Source organism: Sciurus carolinensis, chromosome 9, assembly GCF_902686445.1.
Source record: "Sciurus carolinensis chromosome 9, mSciCar1.2, whole genome shotgun sequence".
In the NCBI taxonomy this organism is placed as follows: Eukaryota; Metazoa; Chordata; class Mammalia; order Rodentia; family Sciuridae; genus Sciurus; species Sciurus carolinensis.
In genome coordinates, this window is record NC_062221.1 from 26,362,511 (window position 1) to 26,388,324 (window position 25,814).

A 25,814-nucleotide genomic window follows, 5' to 3' on the forward strand; every position below is an offset into this window, starting at 1 on the left:
AGAGGCAGCCAGCTGTCAACACTGGAGAGTCAGAAGCACCCAGAGTATCATTGGTAGCCTTCTTTCTCTAACCACAGGGCAGTGGAGAAGGCAGGGTGGGAGGCAGCATTACACTGTTATTGCTGTTTCCTGGGCTAAAAGAGATACAGGGCCAGCCCCCACTGACTACAGGCTGTGACCAGCAAACAGAGGCGACTCCTTCTTCATCCCTCCCCAGCTTAGTTCCCCAGGCCACAAGGTCAGACTAAACACATGGGCACCAATACAAAATGAGACCTTGGGCTGCGCCTCCTCAGTGGGCAGCCTTCCCTCTCTCTCTCTCTCACTGTCTCACTGGCTATGCCCATAAGCAAGCCTACCAACAAACATCTCTAGAAGCCCCTTGCTCGCCCTAATACCCCTGCTTACTTGTCCCAGCCCCCACCACAGGAGAATGGAGCACAGAGCACAGCTGACAGGCTCCCACAAGAGGGGGAGGAAGGAGGAAGGGCTTTCATCAAAGAGGTGACGTCAAAACCAGGCAACTTGTGAAGCTGTCAGAGGCCGGGAAATTTGGACAAAGGTGTCTAAAAATAAATCCCTGATGCTGGGGAAAAGGCTTTGGTAACTGAGTTGCTTGCCACCACACCACATGCCACACTCCCTGTTCTGGAACCCAGTAATTCTCTTCCCAGGGATACCCATCAAGATTAGCCACTGAGGTTAAGGATGGCACAGACAGGACCAGAGACACCATGCACCAGCTCTCCCCAAATGAAAAAAGAAAGAGACCCTCAGGTGACATGTGAACAGGCCTAAGGCACTGATTGGTATTTCCCTTCCTACCCTCACCATCACCCCATTTCTGCACTTCTAATCCAACTTCAGTCCCCAAAATCACATCCTTCCCAGTACCCTTTGGGCCACCACCCTCAAACTCACAAAAGAAATTTGCCTCTATCCTCTTCATGCCTCCACCTTTCCACCACTATCCCACCATGATACCAGGGACACCGATACAGACCACCTGTTTACAAGTCTGCCCACCAGTGCTTGTTCTTCAGTCTGTCCTTGACCACCAAGACCACAGCCTTGTTTATTTGTTCCCCAGTCCTGACACCAGACTTTTGTACCTCCTTACCCAGGATCTATCTGAGCTCCCATTTCCATCACTAATGTCCTTTTCCTGTCCTAAGCTATTCTGGAGAACAAAATCACAAGTTTCCCCCAAATCTGCTAAGCTCTCACTCCTGCTGACTCTCTTATCCTATTCCCTGATCCTAGCCATAGTGGCCACGCCCTCTACACAGCCCTTGTTTCCACAGGGTATCCACTGCCCTTCTGACCCTACAGAAGAGGCACATAGTAGCCTTCCAGATCAAATACCATCAACGGGTTAATGTTCCCATATTCTCTAGTCCAGGCGTCTCTGAACTCCTAACTGTACATACATCAATGCCACTCAGCAATCTCCACACCCCCACCAAGATGTCTCTTAGACAGCTCCATTGACACACCCACAGAGCTGATTTTCCCCAAGACCAGGTCCCCACATCTCAATAGAAAACACCACTATACACTCACCCACCTGACTATGCCAAAGGGAAGCAGTGCCCTCTGTGACACTGACACTTCTCCCAACAGCCAGTTCATCCCAAGTCCATCAGTTCTATCACAAAATAGATTAGGAAACATCATGTTGGTCTACATCTCTATAGTCACTGGCCCAGTCCAAGAGCTATCATTCACACTGGGATTTATGACAGCCTTCTAAGTATGTTCACCCATCCCCTGATCCATGATCCAGTCCCAACCTGCCCAGGGATGGGAGAGCCCATCTTGTACAAATGTGGCTCCAAATGAACACTGCAGTGACTCCTCAATACATTTAGATCAAACCTGTACTCCTTACTCTGCTCTGCCCAGAATGTTCTTACCTCCTCTCCAAAGGCTCTTCTATGACTCTGCCTTGAAATGACCTTCACAGAGAGGCTATACCTGAGCACTCTATCCAAGAGGGTCCCCTGACCTTCCCACCCTGTTGTTTTCTAGTATGTATACTGTTTTTGTCTAACATTAATTTCCTAACATAATCACCTCACCATAAATGCCTAGTTCATATACTAACTTTTCATAAAGTAGCCTGCACAGCATTGAATATACAGATACTCAATAAACAAGTCAAATGAATGCTTAATCTTTTCTAAGCCCAAACTGGGATCATATTACTAGCACCCATTACATTATAAGTAAATGTTCTAAAACATTTATAGGATCAAGAATGGACAAAGGGCAAGTTTTTAAGACCTCTGTAGACTTAGAGAGTTCTGTCAGATTTCCTTGTAGTTGGCTTTCCTCCTTTTTCTACAGAGTCTAGGCTACTACCATTACTTCCTTCCAGATCAGGAAGTGAAGGAGACAGGGTTTGCTATTGCTGCCCCAGTCCTGACCTTAAAGAGCAGGTGCATAAGATCATAAAGAGGAAAGGCCAGGGCAAAACATGAGAACCTGGGGCCTGCTCAACCACTGGAGATCTCAGGGCCTTGCTCAGTTGGTCTCCAGCAGAATAGGGATAGAGTGGACCTGTCCATCCATCTGAGCCTGGAGTGCAGGATGAGCACTAGAGACATCTTGTCAAACCAGAGCCAAACTATCTCCTGGGAAATGTTCGGGTCCCCATAAGTTCTTGGGCATCTGAACAAGATGACAACGGCCTCTGCCCATCTTCCTAGCACCATAGACACCTGCTCTCACAGAGCCAAGGGTGTTGTTCTTCCCAAACCACCTCTTCCTCCCATCCTGGGCAGTCCTCCCCATTCCCACCCAAGGGATTTGGTTGATGCCCCCATCCCGAACACACCAGCTGTGTGTGTCTCACCTTGATGTAGGCATCCAAGGCAGGATGGACACGGCGGGTAGCCAGCCAGATGGACAGAGAGGTGGTGTAAGGGAAAGTGGCCATCACCACATGGCTAGGTGCTGGAAAGGAGAATACCTTGAAGCCAAATTTCTGGTAAAGCTGGATGAGCTCTGGGGAAGGAGATGCCTCGCCTTCACTCAGGATGCTGCCTACTGCACAGCGACACTTCTCAGGGGGCACCTGTAGAGGCAGATCAGGAGGTCAGAGTTGAGCAAAGGAAGGAGGCCGTCAGACCTCCTGTCACCTGGGTCTGTGCCAGCTCAGGCCTGGGAGAACTAACTGCTTCCAAAGGTCACACAGTCCCTGGTACCAGGACAAAGCTGAACATTTTCCTGCCAAAATCCAACTATAGCCCACCTATGCATCCTCCTACAAGACTCTCTTCCACCCTTCATTTCCTCCTTCAACAAATATGCTATGCCCCATATTGGAGACCCAAGGGTCATGGTGAGGGTTCAGACTTGGTTTTTGTACCCCAAGAGCCCTGGAGAAGGAAGGACAGAGAACCATCCCCAACATGGCCCATCAACAGCAACACTGAGAGGGCTCTCCCATCTCTTGATGTGACCTTCTATCAGCCCCTAGTACCTAGGGCTCTGGTAGGACTACAGACCCCTGATCCTGAGGTCTGGATCCAGCACAGCCCAATTAGCTTGTTTCCCTCCCACTGCCTAGAGAAGCAAGCTTGACTGGCAGAGAAATTATGGTAGGCAAGGAAGCAGAACTGAGTGGGGATAAGGAAAAGGGACCACAGCTTGCTTTTATGGCCATGCCCCAGGAAAGCAAGTGTGTGTGTGTGTGTGTATACAGGTACTCAAGCAGGTTACAGGTCAGAGTGGAATCTTAGGAGAGGTAGTGAAAAGTCAATACCTGTCTGCCTCTACCCTTCCATTACAGCCCTTTCCCAGCCCTGTCAGCAATCCCCTAGAGTTTTCTCATCCCTTATCTACCTCCTCTACTCTCGTCAACCCAGCCCTGTCTTAGAATCTTAGAATCACACTCTGTCTGGGACTTGGACACCTATTCCAAGATATCACCTCTGGGACATCACCTAGCTATGTGGCTCTAGTTCCCTTGCTAATCCCTTGAATCCTATAGTATCAAGCTTGGCTCAGAGCATTGGTGACAGGCAATATGGTGCAGTGGTCAGAACCACAGGGGTGAGAGGATGGCCAGAGTGTGAATCCAGAGTTATGTGATCTTGGCCAAATCTCTTAGAAACCCTGTTCCTTGATATCTACATATAGACCTGTCATATTAAGGAAATACTTCATAAGGCCTTAGCCCAGGTCCAGCATTCACCAAGAGCTCCATAACAATGGTTGGTTATTCACAGCTATAACACCATCCCAACAACTGTGCCTTGGCCTAGAATGCTCATCCAACCCTAACTTCTGAATATACTACTCCTCCCAGCCCACCCTTCAGGTTCAAAGGCTCGCCCTTTTAGGGATCCCTTTAGGGTAGCTTGGTGGCACTGTTTCCTCTTCCAAATAGCATTCCCTCAATAATTTACTGTAAACTCTATTACCCATATTAAATCTACTTACAGCACAGTCACTTCTCTTGGTCTGGAGTCTCTCTCACTCTACCCAGGCAAGAGGCACAGATTGCTACAGTACCATTTCTTGTCTCTAGATGGTGCACTTGCCCCACTCACACCCAAAGACTTGCAAATGGCCAGATGGGCAGGAGGTTCCTATAGGCATCCTCTATGGGCCTCTGCTGACAGACCTCCGCTAACAAGCTAAGGGACTGTGCCTGCCACAAAGCGTACTTGCATATTTTTAGCATCCTATGCCATACAAAAGAAACATCCAATATAATTTAAAGGGAGAAATGGGTAGAAGGTCACTTGCTTGCTCCTCTTTAATTGGATTTAGGTCTTTCCTGGGATCATTTTAGTACCCTTCATAGAGCGCCCAGCTCAACACCTTCTTCAGTATCCCAAAGGCACAAGAACACATGTACATGATAACCCTGACTGAAGTCTCTGAATGGCTCCCGGTTTACCTCTAAAATGAAATCAAACCCTCAAGTCTGGCATGTAAGGTGGTCTTTTAGAGTGGCCATTCAACACTGCCTGGACTTGTCCACACACTCATCTCATATTCCTTCTGCTGCCCCAGACCCCAGTAAGGGCCAGAGCCTAGAAGGGTAGGCACCCACTGAGTATCTACATGTAGAGGGAGAGACAGATTCAGGCTCTGACTAGCCCACCTTGCCATCCTCCTCTCCTGCCACAACCCTGCACACACCCACAAGGAACTATTTGCAATCAAACATGCCATGTCCTCCCATGCCTTTATATATGCTACTTCCTCTGCCCAAGACATTCCTTCTCACCCTACTCCAGAGTCCCTTCTACCTGGGAAACTCCCATCCATTCTGCAAGACTCAACCCTCCCCCCTGAAGCCTTTTGTTGCTCCCCACCAAGCTACCCCTCCTGTGATCCCAAATACCTACCAAGGAAGCAGGTCTTGAGCTGCACTATAATGAGGCCTCCCCATCTCTCCCCACCCACACTCCAAGTCTCAAAGCAGAAAGGTCCAGTATCCTGCATACACTGAAAGTCCTTGGGTATGCTCAATGATGGTACACACATGCACACAGCTGCACATAAGCCATGCACTATAATCAAGCCTCTTCTTCTACCTGAAGAAAATGAAGAGCTCCTGCCATTATAAAGAGAGGTAGACAACAGAGACAGAGCTCCCGGGATCCTGAAGGTTTGTGGAGCACAGGGCCTCTCTGCTTGAGCAATCCCTCAGTTCCATAAGTTAGGACATTTTTTACCCTCTCACAGGCCCCAGTCGGTGGCTGGTTGCAGCCCAGGCAATCCCTCTGCAAGCCCGCCATCTGCTAAGCAGCCCCATCACAAGCTGGAGTTGGGAAAGAGCAAGAAAGAGATAGGGCAGATCCTAAAATAATCCAGGGAGTGGGAAGGATAGTCCAGTAACAGAGAAAAGCTTCCCAGGCTCCCAGGAAAGCCCAGGTGCACCTCCAGGAGAATGGCCTACTAAGGTTGCCAAGGGCCTAGAAGGTGAAGGTTTCCTGATGACAAGAGATCTCATCCACCTTGGTTCAATGACAACATCCTTTTTGGAACTAACCCTAGGATAAAGGCCTGGGCCTCGCCTCCCACCTGTCTGCTCCCTTTCTTCCCCTTATCAGTCATTTACTTGGGTACCTGTACCAAGAAGAACAGCTGGACCAGAACTGTACCAGTCAGGAACCACACCAGGGAGAGAGCACAGTGGCCAGACCCACTGCTACTTTGGGAAAAGGAAAGTCAACCTAGGATCTGCCCTCAAAGTAAGAACACCAGGAAAGAGACAGGGGTATGTTAGGCCCCGGGCATCTCTTTTGGGCTGCACAGTCTCCTTAGCCCCAAAAATATGAGAACAGGGCAGTCTTTCTGAAACCTCAAGCTTCAAGGTCTGAGTTGGTCCTAAGGCTGGCACTACTGCCCAATCTAGAGGTCTCACAGGCCCCTATGACCCCATGTTGTCAGGCCAGTGAATAAAGTGTCACCTCAGAATTCTCACTGAGTGTAAGAACAGGATAAGTTTGACTTCTTCCAGGATCCAGAAAAGAGAAAACGTGTTAGCCGGCCCAGAATAAACCTAGCTGTTGAGTTCAGTAGAAATGGCAAGATTAGGTCCACAACCTGCACAACCAACAGGGACGGCTGTAGCATCTACCCGTGCCAGGTCCAGAGGGCTTCCCTGATCCCCCCCATGCCAGCCCACCAAACTCAGAGCTATCCACCCAGGGTAAGGGAAAAAGTAGAGGCAGTGCCCTTCACTTGCACTAGTACTCCCAGGATAATAGGGAAGCAGGACCTGCCCATTACAGATGTCGGACAGTAGGCCTCTTTTACTGTCCTGGATGCTGCAAGTCAACACATTAAGCCTTGTGTGTACAACTTCTCTGAGCAGCTGATGCCCAGGCACGCTGACTCAGGCACCATTCAGCACATGGGCCAATGCAGTTAGCCAGGTCAGAGGTCAGGACCCACATATTTCAGGTTTGGAATGGAAGGGAGGAGTCAGCAAGATGTCAACCCTCAAAGAGGGGATCTGGGGCTTCTTGAGTTCCCACCTAGAATTCTTAAGAAACAGTCCCTCTAAGACACTTCTAACAACAGCTGATACCTACCAATGCCTCACCACTTGCTCCAGCTGCTGCCTTCAACATGTAAAGTCATTAAATCCAGTCATGTGTGGTACATGCTATTATCAACCTTGTCCCTGAGGCCCAGGAAACCAAAGGTCATACAGCAAAAGCGTTAGTGTCAAAATTCAAATCTAGGCAGACCAGCCCCAGAGTTGCACCATACAACCCACTCCCACTTGGAAGTCTGAGAATTAGGCCCCCAGCTAGGAAAAGGCTGCACAATGGCCTTTCCCTGCACTGTGTCTCCTCGCACAGCTCAGGCAACCTGCAGGAAGTAGGCAGGGTTCTTAAAGGTACGAAGGTCCTGCCTACAAAGTTCTCAGAGGCAAGGACAGATGTCAAAGGGTCTATGCACCTATTAGGGACCAAAATATTGGGACTTATCTTCATCATTTAGTCCCCACAAAAACAAAAACGCTGGAATGGGGGTACAGCTCCATAGTAAAGCATGTGCAAGAGGCCCTGTATTCAGTCTCCAGCACCAAAGCATACAAATGAACAACAAAAAAGGAAACCCTGAGGTAGGGATTCTTTCATCTCCCTTGATAGCTAAGGAGACAGACTCAGAGAGGCTGAGTGACACATCTAGTGTCTTACACTGGTATCACAGAAGGGTGAATTCAAAGCCCTCTCTTCTTGCACTTCACCTCACCGTACCACATTCCATGGGCAGCTCAAGTGGTCAGAGAGGGATCTGCCTTTTCAGACCAGTCCCACAGTAAACTTGCTGCAGAGCAAAGATCTGGGCTCTACCTGGCAGAAAATAACTACAGGGTAATTGGGATAGGGGACAGTCTGGACCTTCAGGAAGCATGAGCCTAGCCCATATTCTCATTGTCCTTGTTGAGAAGGTCAATCCTAGGAAATTCCCTTCTCAGACTTCATCTGACCTAAGTGCCTCCCACACACACAGAGTTCAGAATTCAGAATTCTCATCAGTGTCAGGCCTTGCAGGCTTGGTGGCCCCAGGTCTTGATTGTCAGTGGTTTAAAGGAAAAGGGAGATTCAATGACAGTCTAGCTTCCTAAAGACAGAATCCAAAGTGTCACCAGTTCCCCCATCTACTCTGTTTCTGGGGAAAATATCCCTTGCAGGTGGTGGATATGAGCAGCAGATCCAGCCTGCCTGGGTCAGATAAATGCAACTGGCTGTCCCACCCTCTTGCCTCAGCCAGGCAGGTTGCTTAACCCCCAAATACAACAGTAGTGGAGGGTAGTGGAGGGTGGGAAAGAAGGTGGAGAGACAGGTTGGCAACAGGAAAAACCACAGGCATGCAGAGAGCATACCAGACACTAGGGTCTGTCCATAGGTCAGAGCTGGACAGGATCAAGGGAAGTATAGAAGGTCCTCCAAGCAATTTTCTTTCCATCTAACATTGAAGATTCCCAGATGACAAGGTCCAGAAGAAGAGGCTGAAGTCAATTTCCAAACTCCCAGCACCTACTTTAAAAGCAGAGACAAGGACAGAGCAATTTTTCTAACCAGGACACTTCCTAACTATGCAAGGACAGTGTGGACTAGTGTGTATGAGGGATACGGCAGGTCTGTGACTGATATCCATCTATACCTGACTCTGGTCTCTAGAACCAACCCCAACCCCTCAGGTACCTTAAAAAGGAAATGGCCTACAGTTCATAAATGCTGGGCCCTGGATGGGACAGCAACACTTGTGAGCCACTGCTAGAGCCTGTTCACTTCCCAACACAAGCTCCCTTCTTCCTCCCTTCCCAACCCTCAGCGAACCCAAATCCTTCAGGGATAAGAAAGGGAATAACTTCCTTATGCCTCACAGAAACCATCTTCCCAGATCTCACAGCCTCCTTCTATACAGGGCTCCAGGACACAGAGCTGAGAGTTCAAGCAGCATCTGATACAAACGAGCCCAAAGAAACCACCACTGTCCTATTTTAGTGGTCCCCTTTCTTGTGCCATTTCCTGGACTTAGCCTTAGTGGGACTTTACCAGACCTTTCTCAGGGACCAATCTCCTGGCTGACCAACTTAGGCCAGGAAGGGTTGTAGCTAGGGAGCAGAGCTCTAAGTCTACAACTTGTAGGGGCGGCATCCAAAGCCAGGTGGCATCTCTACCTGGTTACTACTTCACCCTCAGAGTGTAAAACAGCCTTGCTTCCTCCCCACACTCACAGAGAACCACATTCTGATTCCAGTTGGGCTGCGCTGGGGAGGGAGAAGCAGGGGAGAGATATGCAACAGGTCAGTCTTTATCTTGTCTTTCTCAGAGAATAAGAATACACAGGGCCCCCTGCTGGACCACGCTAGCAAAGGCAGCCTAGGAAGTAGCAAACGTCGTTTCTCAGCCTTCACCAGGATGGGAATGGGGCCTCCCTCCAGGTTCCCCTGACACCCCCACATTGAGAGGTCATAAAGGACGGGATCCCTGGTCCCCATGGCATACCAGTGCCCAGCATAGAGCCTGGCACAGATGTATTCAATATTTATTGAATGAAAACAAGAAAGTGCTATCTGCACTTGAATCTCCCCTTCCATGGCATCAAAGTGTGTTACAGGAGGTCTCAGAGCCCTCTAGACCAGAAGGTCTATGATAGCATGGGTCCTGGACCTTTCATAATCTTCATCAAGCACAGAATGCACTACCCAGTTCCTAAAGCAAGTGAAAACCCAAGTATCCCTAAGTCATCCTAAGTGCCAGAGTGTAAGTCATCTCTGAATAGGAACATAAGTATCTTCTGGAGTGACCTAGGACTAAGAAGAGGCAGAATCAGAGAGGCCACCTTCACTAGCTCATTTATCCTATGTGATGAGTCCACAGGCAGGCAGATGTCCATAGCCAGGTCAAGGGTCTAGGCCCAGCTCAGATCACTGAGCACATGCTTATGTTTTTCCCACTTTTTTCTTTGTTGTTGTTAAACATCTATTGAAGACCAGGCACTGAAGTGAATGCCCCACCTGTATCACTTAACTAAGTCCTTGCCAGCCTACCTATGAAACAGGTATTTTACCACTATCCTGCAGATGAGGCAACAGAAGCTTAGAAAGGTTATGGGATATGCTCAAGATCGCACAGCATGACAGCAATAGGATAAAATCAGAGTCTAAAACTGCCAGTCTCAATGTCTGCTCTCAGGCCTGGGCCCCCCAGACCAGCATCTAAGTCAGACTATTTCTAGTCAATCCTGGACAAGGAGGGCCCACTCTATGGGGTCCACATCTCTGGGAGAGCTGCATGGTAAGCAGTGGCCAGGCCAGGGGGTCATGGGGAAAGTCCCCCTCATCAGGGTTTTTCTATCTCATTCTTCCCTGGCCCAGCCTCCAGCACTGGCCCCAGAATATCTGACGCCTTGGCCCTTCCCAACCTGGAATTAGCATCTCCTACCAAAGAGGCAATGTGCTACTTTAAGAACATACAGATAGGCTGATGAGAAAAGAGGAAGCTACAGGGATTCTTCTCCTTCCACTGGCCTTGCAGAGGGGTTCTACCTAGGCCAGATGTGGCAGGAGAGGCAGGGACTTACACAACAGACCCTAAGCAGAATTGAAGATAAGGCATCAGATTTAGGAGCCTATGTCACCTCTTACCTGGGTCCAGTTCAATCTTTTCAATGGCCTCCCTGCCTCATCTCTTTCCATCCTCCACCTGCCCTCCAGTTAGCTTCCTAAAATGAAGGTGACAAATGGGTGCCATACCCTTTCTCCCAACCTGCTGTACTTCTTCACCACTTGGATCAGGGAGTCTTTCCACCACTTTCTGATTACCACATACCTACTGGCCACACTTCCCCTCCAATCTCATGTCTCTAAGCTTTTGTTCCTACAGTTTTCTTAGTCATGTGGTCCTTTGTGGCGGAACCAAATTCTACTCATGTGGGAAAGCCCAACTGAAATCCATCTCTTCTTTATGTCTCCCCAGCAAATGTGAGGCCCTCTCTAAACTCATACCTCAAACTTCTGTGGACACTGAGCCCAGGGCCTTGTTAAAGAATCATTTGTATGAGGCTGACTTGCCAACCACACAATTTCTTGAAGTCAGGACCAGGTCTGATTCATCTGTAGAGTATAGGTACAGAGAAGGTCCTGGAAGAGAGAGGGAATCAGCATACCCTGTTTCAACCAGTGCTACAGTGACACCTGGTCAGCCAAGAGTAGGTAGGCTATAGTGTTTGTTCAACTGTGCTCTCCAGACAAGGAAAACAGAGCTAGGGATTCATAAATACTCAGAAATGAAGGCTGAACAGTCCTTAGCAGAGCTGCCAGGTCACTCAGGTGTGGGTAATACCACCCCATAGCATGGCAAGAGGCTACATTGGCAAGCCCTGACTCACTGTAGGCTATAGTACAGCCAGACGCCCACAGGGTGCCAGTGATGCTGGATTCGTCTCTGACCCAGCATTCTGGATGATCTGAGTAGCTCATCTGGCTCCACTTGTCTCTCAACCAGGAGCTTGAGGTCTAAGGAAATACACCATCAGTAGATCAGGAAACACCATTATGGCTGGAGAGTTAGGATTCCAAGCCCCATGCCCCATAGGGATGCCCTTTCACTACAGCAGGAGAACTGAAGGAGGGAAAAGGACAGAAATAAGATGTAACCCCAGAGAGTGGGCAGAATCTGAATTGTCTGGCCTTAAAGCACTGGCCCCAAATGGAGATGGAAGAGGAAGGGACAGCAAGAGGAGGAGGCAGAGGACCAAGATCCAAGTAGAAGTAGAAGCTTTGGGACTCACAGTAATAAAGTCTACTACACTAAAAAATCCATGAATAGCCATGAACAAGGGGAACCAGACCTGGGCAAGTAAAAAGTCAGCTCATGGATGCCTGAAGCAATAGTCCAGTTTTAAAAAGAGGCTTCAAGCTCAGAGAGGAGGTGATCTGCAAGGCCAACTCAAAGACTTCCCAAGCCTTCCCCAGAAACCCAAACTCCCCTGCCCCACTAAGCCCAGACCCAGGTCTATCCATGGGATAGAACCTCATAGAGACTCCTTACCATGTTGGGGTTGTCATAGTAGACAGCGATGGAGCGGAGCTCAGGGGAAATACTGCAGCTCTCCGTGAAAAGCCGCCCAGTGTTGCCATAGGGCCCCCTGTGGAACTTGTAGGCCACAGTTATGTTGCGAATGAGGGGCGAGCCAGCACTCACTGCCACCCCCGTCAGCAACCCTGAATACCCAGCAAAGGCCAGCAGCGTCAGCAGCAGCAGCAGAGTCAGGCCCCCAATCAGGCCCAGTAGTAGCAGGTCCGACATGGCTCTGGGCCTCCCACACAGCACCCCAAGGCAACTGCAAAGGAGACAGAAGAGAGAGGAGGCTGATAGCTTGCTTTGATTGTGCCCACCTGCCCACCAGCTGGTTCTGGCCCAACCTCAGCCTTGTCTTGGGTGCTCTGAGCCAGAAGGGGGAGGGGCCAGAGGTGTTTACACATAGAGTGACCTAGAAGGGAGCTACAAAGGATGACTGAAGCCACAAGCTTCTTTATTTCTTAATCACAGTCATTGAAGCTCTCAGAGAAGTTCTGCCTGGCAGCTGACAGCCCTGGTCACACCTGGGAAAATTGTGTCATAGAGGGACAGAAGAATGAATCAGCAAGGGATAGACTCCTGGTCCTGACCAGCCTCTCCTAAGATAGGCCAGACACCACAATCCAGCCTTTCCTCACAGTGCCTCTTCCTTCCCACAGCTGAGCTCAACTGCTGGCCCAGACTCTCCAAGCCTCAGGCCCTACTGCCAGAGGACAGAGGATAGACAGGCATCAGGATCCAAACACTTATTAATAGAAAAACCATGAGGAACAACTCCAGGGAGGAAATGTGTCACAAGAAGAGACTTTTCACAGGAAACTCTCCTTTGCCAAGTACCTCTGTCCTGCAGGGACCTTCCTATCCAGCAAACTCACCTATCCAGAATCAGAGGACAGGTCAGAGCAAAACAGCCTGAGCTAAACTTTCCATATGTGAACCTCCAATACTAACAGCTTCACTCCACTTTCCCAGCCCACAGAATGGAAACAGTAAGAAGTAAGAGGAAAAGGCTGGTAGAAGTAGAAAACACAAAGACAGGGGAGTAACAGTTACTCATAAGAGGCAGAGAAGCTATACAGGAATAGGCTCAGGATCCACAGAGGCCAGGCAGACTGTCTAGGCCCCCCAACAACTTAAGAGTCAGAGACCTAATGCTCTTTATAAAGCAGGTTACCCAGAGTAACTTGAGAGGGATTACAGCACCCAGAAAACTACTGAAAGGGAGCATGGGACCTACTGGGGGAACACTCCCACTCCAATTATTTAAAATTAGTATTATGTAATTAATATTTAAAATTTAAAAGGTTTTAGAGCTGAAAGCTGAAAGGCAATGCTTTAGCCCTATGGAAACTTAACTCTGAGTAATTGTTTAGTCCCTGTAGGCTGTGAGTGTGAAGATAATATGCTAAAAAATTATTTCAAGCCAAAGAGCATTTGCCTCTAAAAGAGGCCAAGTACACTTCTAACCCTCTGGGATCATAATGAAGTACTCCTGACCATCAGATTCATTATCTTTTTTTTTGCATGCATTCCCTGTCCCACTCGTCCTATCTCCAGTTAATTTCATTAATTTCATTCCTGTTTTGATGATAATGATAATAGAACTTCTACTAGGTACTTACTGTGTCTGTGTATATGTGTGTGTATATATATATATATATGTGTATATGTGTGTGTGTGTGTGTGTGTGCACGCACGCACACACACACAAGCACACATGACTGAAACACTGCTACTTCATTAATCCTCAGAATGATCCAACAAGGTAAGTAAAGATCAGGGAACAAGTAGTTGGAAATAACTGAATGAGGGTCCAGTTACTAACCTAGCCAACCAGCTTCATTTTGTCCCTCTCAACTCCATTTCCCTCTTTTAACTATTTTTTTTTCCCTCCCCTCTGAGCTACTTCCCTCTGCAATTACCTTGGATCCAGGAACAGGCTCAATTGATAAGTATATTTATGACAAAGAACTGACACTATCTCTAAGCAAAGTCAAGCCATCATCCCATGATGAAATTGCTTCCCTCAGTGGGAACAATTATTCCATGAGGAAACCAAGGTTGCCCCCCTAAGCAGGAGCAGGCATCCCACAATGGGAACCAAACTGCCCATTCAAATGATGACCTTCCAATGATGACCTTTCCAGGAACTTCATAGAACCAGTCCTCAGATGATAATCAACCATGGCCTGACCAGGATGACCTGCTCCACTAGCTATGTAAAACCCCCAACGATGCAAGCCCCCAACCCTTGCGTTTTCCTCTTTTCTACAAAACCTTAAAATTTGGAAAATTTTTGGTCACAGTACTCTCATATCTGTCCTTCCTTGAGTGGCCATGCTGATTAAAGTTTCTTTCCTGCCCTTCACCTCATCTTGGGATAGGTGGCCCAGCCTATTCTGCTGGAACTATCAGAGCCTGGGGTTTCACACGAGGACTCCAGTAACATTAAGATACTTGTCCAAGATCACACAGGTATTAAAGAGAGTCACCCGAACCAAAATGTAAGCAATGGGAACCCAAGCAGCATGACTCCAGTCTCCATTTCCATTTTTCTCTTCTCCCTGGTGACTGGCTTCCAGAAAGGCCCAAGCATTTAATCCAGGTTGGACATCTCTGAACCCAAGACTTGAAGCTCTCAGCATAAAGGCCACCACTTGCTCTGGGAGCCACCACTCTGTGCTACTCTCTCGGCTGCACACTTCCTGTTTCAAAGGAGTTTAGTTCCCACCTTTCTTTTGCCTCTCCCAAACCGCTTAGAAAGTGGGGTAAATGTTCCTGCGGAGCGTGGGAGCAGAGCTTTGATGCACATAGAATGTAAGAGGGGAAATGTAAATTACCACCTCGTGCAAAAGACAAAGGGAAGAAGGGTTGGGGACGCTCACCTGAAAAGCCAGGCTCACTTTTAGCAACTCATGGCATCCAGCGCAGCAGGGGCCAAGTGCTCCAGTGCTAGGGGCAGAAAGGAACAGTCACTCCAGCCCAGGAAATAACCACTGGGCAGAGTTCCACGCCCTGACTAACCCCTTCCCAAGGGAAGCCCACCAGGACCTCTACAAGCACCATCACTCAGATCCTCGGGGAAATCAGAAGTCAAACCCACCCTCAAAATGTCTAGGATCTTCATTGGAGCTTTCCTCATACCCCTCTTCCTGGTGGGTTCTAGCCTGGTGCCGAAACAGCCCTACCGCTAACCTAGGGAAGGCTGTGCCCTCTCTCCGGCCTCAGTTTACCCTCGGATCAGAGGCCCCAGATTCAGACGCCTCACCACCCCTGTGAGCGAGCATGGGGGCTGGCGACCGGCGCGGGCTTCTAGAGGCCGCTCACATGCGCCTAGGCGGAGGGCCGGCCCTTGGACCGTCGGCCCTTAAAGGGCCCCGCGCTGGCAAAACTTTGGTGCTAGAACGAAGAGGCAAGACGCAGCACTGAGGGGCTCCAGCGCGGAAGAGGGTGCCGCCTCCCGCCCTCGGCTTCCCCTGCTGGCCCGAAGCCTCGTCTATTTGTCCAGTTCCTTTCTCTTCGCTCACGGCTCTCCTAGTTCCACGCACCTCTGTCACTTAAGGGACGCTAAAGTTTGCAGCCCGGGCGGAGAGGCGCGGCCTCATGAATTAGATGGACCTAAAAGGTGACTCATGCCTCGGTTTCTCCTCTTGCTCCACTGCCCCTAGACAAGCCCCGCACCCGCGGCTGAGGCAGTGGGCGACCTGGGGTGGGAAGGGCTGGCCCAAGGTCGCATTCAGGCCCTTAGACCCGGCCGGGGCCAGCTGTGGACTGTACGATATGCAAAGGGCGGCCCGCGCCACGGAAGGGACACGGGGAGCCCAGAGGTCGCGCCTGGGAGGACCGTGGCTCCAGGCCCACACCCAGCGGGGACACCTCTTCGGCCCTCACCTCAGCAGCCGCCCCACGGACGCCGCCCCACACTAGCGGCTCCGGGATCGGTCGCAGAGCCTGCGCGCGCCCGCCGCTCACGCTCGCTCCGCCCCCTCGCGCGGCGGGACGTGGCCGTGGCCGTGGGCGCGTGCGCTCCGGACCCAGGGGGCGGCCCCGCCCCGTCTCCGTGGCAACACACGCGCGGCAATTCCCGGGATCTGGCCGGGGTAGAGCCCACAGTGTACCTTCCACCTCCAGCAAACAACCAGGCCGCGGAAGGTGACTGAATGACAGACACCCCAGGGGATCTGGGCTGGCGGGAGCTCTACAGCGACAGCCCAGCTCCAGACGCGGGGGAAGTCAGCCCGGTGGCCCATAGTAAAGAGTCGGGGTTCAGGAAACCCGAACCGTAGAGGACCGTTTGTACAGGTTAGGGAGGCGCGACAGGGCAATGTGAGCTTCTAGCATTGGTACAACCCTTAACTCCCGCCACTTTTTCTCACTGAGGTTTCATAACATACTTGGGCCAAGCATGACAGGGCCGCTTGCTATTTTACAGCTATGGAAGTTCAGTCCCATTCTGGGCTCGGGAGAAACTGGTGGATCCAACCTCTAAACATCACAGATAACTGCTTCCTGCTTCTACTCACCAACTCTCCTTCAATGGGCACAGGAATAATCATTCATTCATAAACATTTATCAAGTACCACTCCCTACTAGACAGTTCTAGGGGCTGGGGATATTGAGTGAACAAAACCAAAGCCCCACCCTCCTGGAGCTAGTTCTAGGGGGATGCCTCTTTTACTGGCTCTTTCAGTACCCTGGATGTGGCTGGGGGAGGTACTCTGACCTGGTTCAGCCTAACCTGTGAGTTCCTTGAGGACAGGTTCAATTTTCTGTCTCTTATAACCACGAGACACTATGCTAGGGGCCCAAAGATAAAGCCCTGGCCTTCTGAGAAACCTAGATTTACAGGTGGGGAAGGAGACAACTAACCTCATAAGCCTGCTTATATACAAGAAGGGCTGGACCAAGGACAATCTTGGTCCTTCTAATGAGGACTGCTGTTTGGGAGAGGGATCACTCTAAAGGGGACGCAATTAAAGTGGCTGTAGAAAAAGTCAGAAGCCATGTGTGTAGAACATCTTGTGGATTCCACTACAAGACCAGCTAAGGGCAGGCTGGACCCACAGAGGTAGTTAGTCATAATCCTGGCTTTTTTTCCCCCTCCGTCTGTTTCACATTTCTTCCTTCTACAGGCAGGCAGGTCTAAACCTTGTCTACATGGCCAAGTCTGGCCCAACACTCTGGGAAGACTGGCAGAATGGGTAGCTACTGATCCCTAACTCAGGGCCAGGCCAGCAGGTTATACAGCTCTTCTACTGATGAACATCAAGCACATGGTGACCAGGTATACATTTGGAAGCATTTCCTGTGACACAAAGAGGAGTTATGGCACTGGCTCAGAGACAGCCAGCTTCTGCCTACAAGATTTGCCCATCAATTCTTCTCAGAAGTTGATGAGCTTCTTCCAGGAAACCAGTCTGAAGCTGCCCTTTTCTCACCTAGTCTTCTCTGCTCAATTCCTTTAGCTGGGGTGAGGAATCAGAGTTCAGGGTGTGCTTAGGATCTTCAGCACTCTGTTGTGGAAGGAGAGCTGGCCTGCCACTAGGGCTGCAGCCATCAATCAGCCTGCAGGGCTTTACATCCCACTGCTTCCAAGGGTGTAAACACCACCCTTGGCGAGATCCCTAAAAGGCTGGCCACTAGGAGTCAGTAGCCTGCTTTGCAAGGTACTTTCTTCACCTGATTTCAATAGGTCTGAAACCTCACCCAGTCTTTGTCCTGCACACTCTCCACTCCCAGTCCTGGCTCCAATAATACACATCACCCTGTCAAAAGCCCAGACTTGGCTTTGGTCTCCTTTTGCCTTCTGTCCAAGGAATTCCCAGAGGCTCTTTTATTCTTCCTAATTTCCATACAATGTTTCCCCAGGGCTCCTTCCCATACTGAAACTAAACTTGGGGAGCAAGAGTAGACTGTCCCCTCTTTCCCCACCTCCTCCCACTCCAAAGCCCTGATTAGCTTTCTGTGGGCAGTGGCTAGATTCCCAACTCAGATGACAGAGAACACACATGCAGTGTAAGAATGCTTTCTGACAATGCCACCAGTCACTCACAGACACACCATCTCCCACCCTCCCACTGATGTTGGCTCAATCCCCAGCACTCAGCCTGGACAGGGCTGCCCTGTAGGACTTGCCATGGCTGAAGAACAACTAGCCTCAATGACTCTTAAGTCAGCTTTGCTGTTTCCCTGACAGCCTGGAAATGCAGGGTAACAGAGAGTACCTAAACCTCCTCAGGTGAACAAAGGCTGAAAACACTTAGTGAACCTCACTGCCAACAAACAGCCCGCTAGCAGTCTGCCCTCTGCCCCACCTATCATCCCCAAGTGCTGTCCCAGTGCCACTATGCTGAATTATAATTTTTCTCCACCACTCAGCTGTCCAGACAATTCCTTAATCAGACAACACTGCCTTCTTGAGTTTAAATTTTATTTTACAAAAAGAGAAATAAAGAAAACTGATAGGCAGTTATACTGACTTACAATTGTTCTGTTTTTGTTTTTTTTTTTTTAAAAAAGTGACATGAAACACAAGTAAAAATAAATACGTCATAGAAACAGCCAGTTGCCCAGTCTCTGGGGCAGAAGCGCCTGCCCTGCTGAGAGAGGAGGGAAGCCCATGATCACACCAGCAGCTGGATCACCCAGCCACAGATGCTTCTCTAAGCCAGGCGCAGGTCCCAGGCCTCAGGGGCGTCCTGAGGAAAGAAGACGGAAAACCAAAGCCAGGTGCCAGGGCCCTGGGGCCACCTCATCGACCCCACCCCACCCCACCCTTTCCCCCTGGCAGCAGTGTGGCCTTAGTGGTTATCCTTTGTGACCCCCTCAACCCACCTGGACTGGACCCTTTTCCCATGATCCCTCTGAAGAGGGTACAAGGAAAAAAAACCTGTCTTGGGCAGGCCTGGGGAATTCTTCTGGTGAGTCCCCAGCCCACCCTGAGTAACACAACCAGATAACAGTCATTTTACACCCAGGTGCACATGAGCACACATGTGCACACACACTATCACACTCACTCACTCAAACATAGCTGGGCTAAGCTTTCTTCCAGGGAGGGTCCTGGGTCAGGTCACAGTATGAGGTCCCCTCTCATATGAATATCATCCCAGTAGTAGCAGAGAACCCAAACCTTCCCTAGCCCTCTGCATTGCAGATTCTGCAGCCTGCCTGGCTACCTCTTCTCACTGCCCTAGATGATGACTACAACAAACAGACTCGTGAGAGGGGAAAGGAACAGACTCAGGTACCTGAAAAGTAAAGAAGGTGGACACTTGCCTGCTCAGGAAGTTCATCGTTGTAAGACTTGGGTATTCATAAAAGGCCTAGGGCCAAGCTAGTGACATAGAACAGACATTGAGGGGCCACAGCAGAATACACAGAGCAGAAGAGAAAAAGGCAGAAAGAAGGGGAACTGATTCTAAAGGGGAGCAACGGAGAGCGCAGCATTCTCAGATAGGCCTTGAGGTGCTGATTTCCTGGGACTAGTCAGCAAAGGGCCAGAAAGTCTTCTGGGGGGGTCCTTTGGAGAAAGGATGACTTCTCAAAGGAGTTTTCACGGAGGAAGAACCACTTGGCTGAGTGCACAGAAAGCCACAGTTCAAAGGGAGAGACTGGTCATCTGAGAAAGGGAAGTGGGAAGTAGGCAGTCATATCCAGGAACACTGGAAACAAGGTATGTAAAGTCCATAGAAGACCTTCACCAAATGATGAGGACTCAGTTCCAGAGCAAGGAATGCCAGGCTTAAACATACTGATGCAGAAAGCCTTGCTCTTCAGACAGCTTGCTTGTGAAAGTTGGTTGTGTTTCAACCAATCAGCAAAACTTACCCTGGCTCTTTGCTTCATGCTCCTAGAGTGGGAAATTTCATATTTAGTTGTGGATCACAAGTATATAAAGAATCTACACATTAATTCCTATGGAAGAGAGTTCCAAGGACCAGAATTATCCTTAAATTAGGAGATGATAATATAGAGACCTAAGCAGCACAACTCAAAGGGGTGAGGACTTCACAGATCCAAACTAAAGAAAAAGGTCTGACCCAACATGGTTCACTTACTTCCTTTCTTAAATAGCTACTCTATCCCTGCTAACAGTCTTTGTCCACAAAGATATTAAGAAAGGAAATAAAGCATCAGTACAAATGGCAATCTTGAATCATTTAGTACTGTTTTCCCCAGGAAAAGTAGTTAGGCTACACAAGATGGATGAGACTTGAGAAACCCTTGAAAACATTGGAAGACAATCATGAGGGAAGATGCCTAAGCTTGATCTTCTACCTTCCCTCTGGATCACCAGCCTTCCTGATTTAAGCCTAGATGGTGGGTGGAAGCCATCACTAAATGTTTCTGATCAAAGAAACTGTAAAATATGGTTCTTTAGCTCTAAGACATTTCCTGCTTCCCTTATATACATGCTCATGTTTGGTGTGCATGCACATTTGCCCAACAACCCACATAAAGAGACAAGAAAAATCAAGAGATGTGTTTTCAGGTTCATTAAAAACAAGAAGCAACAAAATCTATGGAACTAGTTGCAATTCAGTTTCTCATGATCTCACTGCCACCCTCTACATAATAGAAACATACATTATCAGATTAAGAGCCTTCCCTAGCCAGGTCAGCTTCCCAGAATTATGGCCTTTGCAGAGCTGAAGCAAGACCTCAGCCCTGGAACCAGAGGGTAGGGAACGGACACATGTTGCCTCTCAGACACCCATTTGCATCCTGGCAACTTCAAACGCTTGTTCCTCTAGTAAATGGTTTCTGTTTCCTGCTGAAATGGTTTCTGGATTCTCAGAGACAGCTGCAGTGACTTCCTGTAAGTGAACACAGAAATATTCTTCTTTCCCCTGAATACATACACACACATACATACATACACACGCATACACAGACAGCCTCTAGGATCCCAGTGCTCCAGGACTGAGAGACATTAGTGTAATCCAAGTTCTGAGTGTGTTCTGACTAGCTCATCTTACTGCACCAGCATCAACCTGAGAGCCCACTCCAAGTGAATCCCTTTACCATCCATTCTTGGGATGCATCAGAGAGAGAAAGCACTGGTTGGAACTGCTATTTTAAAAATCTTAAAAATAATTTGCATAGCTAAATCGTAGATCTAAGGCTTCTATGAATAGAAGAGTTAAATGTCTGACAGGGTGTTTATGAAAACAGAAAGCGCCTCAAGTTCCACTTTTGGTGTTATTGGATAGCGCACAAACATGCACGTGCGCACACACACAGGTGCATGCGCGCACACACACAGGTGCTCGCACGCACATACACACACACACACACACACACACACACACACACCATCAGTCATCTCCCCATCTCTCCTCTGGGAACAAATCCCAATGTCTGCTAAGCCCTCCAATAATGGAATGGGCTTGTCAGTAGAGCTGCTGGAGGTTAAGCTACCTCCTAGGCTAGGAAGAGGCAGGTGCAGCAGCTGCCCAGCCAATGGGGAGCAACAAGCAAGTGGTAAAGCTCTAAAGACAAGAAAAGTTTGTTCATCATAAAGAACTGCCTGGCAAAGTCTTGAGGGGAGGCAGGAGATGGGGACAATAGGACACAGGATATGACAATAGCAGACAGCCAGTGTTTATGTTTGACTAGATGCTCCTTCCCTGCACTGGCAACTAGGAAGGGTAGGCCAGAATGACTAATGTAATCATGTTCTCTTAAGACAGAAGCCACACTTAAGGCTCCTAAAGAGGAAGGAGTCCTCCAGGATCCTTCAAAGAAGATGGAAGCAGCAGACACCAGGCCTACAATGATCACCTGATAAGCTGGGGAAGCCGAAACATTTCCTAACAGGAAATCAATGGTCCATTACCTCAACCCAGCAGCTGCCTATCCACAGCTTCACTATTCAGCATAGAGCTGACTTCTAAGATCATTCCAGCAGGATATAGCTCCAAATTTGGGGGTCACTTACTTCTCAATAGTAAACTCCATGATCCCAAGTTTCAATCTCTGTAGAATGTGTCTCACTACCACTGACTATCCAGTCTCAGAATTCCCTGATCTTCCTGAGAGGCCACATCTCTCCAAAATATAGTTGTTTAATCTAACCCTTGGGCCTTCTCTTCACCCAACTAGAAGGAAACTTGTGATTTCCATGGCTCTTCTCCTGGGCTCACCCTGATGTTCAACTAATAGTGCCATGAATCACCACTCTCTGATTTCCATTTAAAAAAAGATAAATTCATTTTTTAGGTCAAACCTAACTCTCTTTCCCTGGTTAATTCACCATCCACTCAGGATTTTTTTTTACCAGCAGCTATGGGGTCTAGTACATCTTAAAATGTCCCTATCTCCTACCTTCTTTAACCTTAACTTCCCCTGCCACAAAAAAAAAAAAAAAAAAAAAAAAGACTCATGAAAAGTCTAAATAAATAATTGCCCATAACCATAAGAAATAAATTAACATGGAGCTTTCTAACAGGGTGGGAAAGGAAGAGGAAAGGCCACCAGGATAGGCAGCTGAAGCATAGTTCCACCCTGGTGAAAAATGTCTTTTCCAGCCACACTCCCTAACTCACACTGCAGTGTTTTTCCCTCCCACCCTGGAAAGGGAGATATGCTCAGAGACAACCACTGAGGAAAGAGACAAAGATTGGTAATGCCCATTTTCTCTCATGATTTCCCCCCAAATTTCTAATACAAATGTGGCTCTGAAAACCAGGAACTTGAGTTACCTGGGCCTTCTCTTCACCCAACTAGAAGGAAACTTGTGATTTCCATGGCTCTTCTCCTGGGCTCACTCTGATGTTCAACTAATAGTGCCATGAATCATCACTCTCTGATTTCCATTTAAAAAAAGATAAATTCATTTTTTAGTTTCCCCCTTAGTTCCTCCCTCCCTCCCTCCCCTCCCATCTTCACCCCTGCTATTACATACATGTACATACACACCCAAACACACACACGCTCACACACACACATATACCTGGTCTGCTTACTTCCCACCCCCTAAAGAGACCCCATTCTACATGGGATCTCAGTCTGCTCCCCCTGCCCACCCTTCTTTTCTCTCTCACTCACCCTCCCCTCCCTCCCCTCCCCTCCCCAGGCCAAGCTAAGTCACCCAGTAAGGCAGCTCTCTTGGGAGAGAATGTTCCCAAAGACAGAAATGGGATGTGAGCATCTACACTCAGATGGGCAAGCAAGCAAGCAGACAGCATAAGCAAGGCAGGAAGGAAGGGAGACAGGCTGCCTTGCCCCTCCGTCCTTGTTTTGGGTCCCTGATTTCCCACTATTGCTGCTCTGTTGGGGTTTTTGTTTTGTTTTGTTTTGTTTTTTCCTCTTTTGTTAAATAGCAACAGAGCCCTGCAACTATGGCTAGCCACTCTTCTTTGTCTTTTTCCTTTACCCTCCTGCCAAATACCCTATTCTCAAAAAGCCCAGATCACTGCCTTTCAGTTTTGTGAGCAACCTGCTGGGGGCCCCAAATGAGGTGGGAAGAGTCTCCCCGGCTATTTCCCAGTGACCTCTATTACATCATCATCCTTATCCTCGTCATCATTGGAGCTGAACCCCACCTCAGCAATCTCATGTGAATCAAATGGAGGCACCTGGGACCGGAGGAGGCCACCAGCTGGGTAGCCTGTATGTGGGGACATGTAGCCTGGGTAAACAGACATGCCCCGTGAAAGGTCGCTGGGCAATACAGGGGAAGGAAAAGGCGCAAACATCCTTGGCTCGGACAGGAGTGGCTGTGAGAATGGGAGTGAATAGCTGGGTAATATCCCTGGCACAGAGGGGTTGAGCATGAAGGAGGGGTTGCTGGCAGTGACTGAGGTAGCCGTGGAAGAGGAACTGACGGGGCCTGCCGGCACCAGAGGGTCAGTAGTCACTGGAAATACCAGGCGGGCATCTGCCAGCAAATTGGACAGCTGGTAGTAGGAGGGGGTACTGCCCATAAACAGGGAGTTGTCCCCAGCCTGGGAGGTGAAAGGGGGGGTGAGGTTATGATTTAAGGAGACGGGTGGCATGGCAAACCCGCCAGAGACTGGATACCCGTGTTCATACGGCTGCACGGGGGCTGGCAGATGGCCCTTCCTGGACCGCCGGCGGGCTGACTCCTGGGCGGCAGGTGGAGTGGCCAACTTTCGCTTGTGGCCCCTTAAGTCTAGCACTGGGTGCCTGCCACCACAAGGTTGGCCAGTCACCAAGAGGGAACTATTGAGGCAATGACCCCCAAGCCGTGGCTCAGTTCCAAGAGCTGTCCCAGGAACAGCACTGCTGTCCACGAGTTGGGCCGGGGGGCCAGGCAGGGCGGCATTGGTGCTTGGGGAGCTCTGACGGGATTCCCGAGCAGCAGCCACATCTGCATACTGCTGGAGCTCACTGATGATCTCCGGACTGTCGGGAGAGACGGGCCTGGCCAGCCCCTCAGGGTCAGGGACTTTGGGTGATGAGGCACTGTGTCTGCCGTTGCTTGTGGACTCACGAGAAGGTCCCTGGGAACCTGGGGACAAAATACAGACAACTGAGAACTAGAATATCAAGAAAGAAAAGAAAGATAAAGGGGTAAATCCTATTTTTAAAAAATATTGTCTTGTGGTCTCCAAAATTCTAATTATTTGATGTCTAAAAATATTACTCAGTCAACTCTTCCCACTGTCAAAGTAAGAAATCATTTGATCCCAGAAATAAGTCTAGCCATAAAAAGGCATGTAACTTTTCTGCACCCCAGATTTCTTAATCTATAAAACTCTACTAACATGAATCCTATGAGAAAATGGCTATGAAACACCATATCATTCTTTTTTTTTTTTAATATTTTTTTAGTTGTCAGTGGACCTTTATTTATATTTATTTATGTGCAGTGCTGAGAATGGAACCCAGTGCCTCACACATGCTAGGCAGGTGCTCTACCACTGAGCCACAACCCCAGCCCTACCTATCATTCTTAAAACTAATCAGACCTTTTTATAGGGACAAGAGACAGAGATCAGGGGAGAAAAGAGGGAAATGAAGTTAAAAAGCAGTTCATCCTGGTTAAAAAAAAAAAAAAAAATCCACAGCTATGAACGAACTGGGACAACCAGGAAATCTGAATATGACCTGGATACTAGGTAATATTATGGAATTATTGTTAAAGTTTTCTTTTAGTATGATAATGGTGTTGTGTTGCTAGGAAAATATCTTGAATCTTAAGAAACATGTTGAAGTATCTCTAATAAAATGACACAATATCTTCAATTTACAAATGACTCAAATAATAGGCAGGGAGAGACAGAGGTTTATGAAAACTAACAATCCAATATTGGATCTAGGTGCAAGGGTGTATGGGCACTCACAATACTCCCAACCTTTCTGTCTATATGAAAATTTCCATAATACAAAGTTAAAAACAAAAGCAGTATAGCTCTCATATCTCAGTGGTGGGGAGGATAAATAAAAAACACTCCCATTGAGGAAAACCTGGCAAGCATCCCACTGTTAATGTGTTACTTTATACCCTCTGGCCTAACAACCCCACTTCTAAGAATATATCCTACAGACACACCCACATGTCAGGGCAGTAGAGTAGAATAATCTGACTGTACATCAATAAGGAACTAGGTAATGCATCATGTTATATCCCACCCTGTGTAAACCTTCGATGAGGCATATCTAGAAGAAATGATAAGGAATGAGTTATTACTGGTGAATGAAAACAGGAAAAAATAGTGTATTATAGTATATTAGCATTGTTTGTTTTAAAAATACAAAGAGAGGGCTGCAAA

The 25,814-nt window shown here is 48.6% G+C and overlaps 2 protein-coding genes across 10 annotated transcripts in view; both read right to left on the minus strand.

The window, feature by feature from the left end:
- Nucleotides 1-16,064, minus strand: part of Tex264 (testis expressed 264, ER-phagy receptor) — a 29,611-nt gene extending 13,547 nt beyond the window's left edge. The window contains exons 1-4 of one of the 7 annotated variants that reach the window (XM_047565265.1): nucleotides 15,963-16,064; nucleotides 14,957-15,023; nucleotides 12,042-12,333; nucleotides 2,858-3,079 (exon numbers count right to left, since the gene is read on the minus strand). In XM_047565265.1, coding sequence (XP_047421221.1) covers nucleotides 2,858-3,079; nucleotides 12,042-12,299 — 480 coding nt within the window. In that variant the 5' untranslated portion in view covers nucleotides 12,300-12,333; nucleotides 14,957-15,023; nucleotides 15,963-16,064. Of the gene's footprint in view, nucleotides 1-2,857; nucleotides 3,080-12,041; nucleotides 12,383-14,956; nucleotides 15,024-15,174; nucleotides 15,197-15,266; nucleotides 15,380-15,619; nucleotides 15,937-15,962 lie in introns of those variants that run through there. The other 6 variants (XM_047565271.1, XM_047565268.1, XM_047565266.1 and 3 more) reach the window with 6 other exon arrangements.
- A 2,430-nt stretch (nucleotides 16,065-18,494) lies between these two features.
- Nucleotides 18,495-25,814, minus strand: part of Rad54l2 (RAD54 like 2) — a 143,774-nt gene continuing 136,454 nt past the window's right edge. The window contains exons 22-23 of one of the 3 annotated variants that reach the window (XM_047564624.1): nucleotides 24,431-24,550; nucleotides 18,495-22,882 (exon numbers count right to left, since the gene is read on the minus strand). In XM_047564624.1, the coding sequence (XP_047420580.1) occupies nucleotides 22,857-22,882; nucleotides 24,431-24,550 (146 nt within the window). In that variant the 3' untranslated portion in view covers nucleotides 18,495-22,856. Of the gene's footprint in view, nucleotides 22,883-23,147; nucleotides 24,551-25,814 lie in introns of those variants that run through there. The other 2 variants (XM_047564623.1, XM_047564622.1) reach the window with 2 other exon arrangements.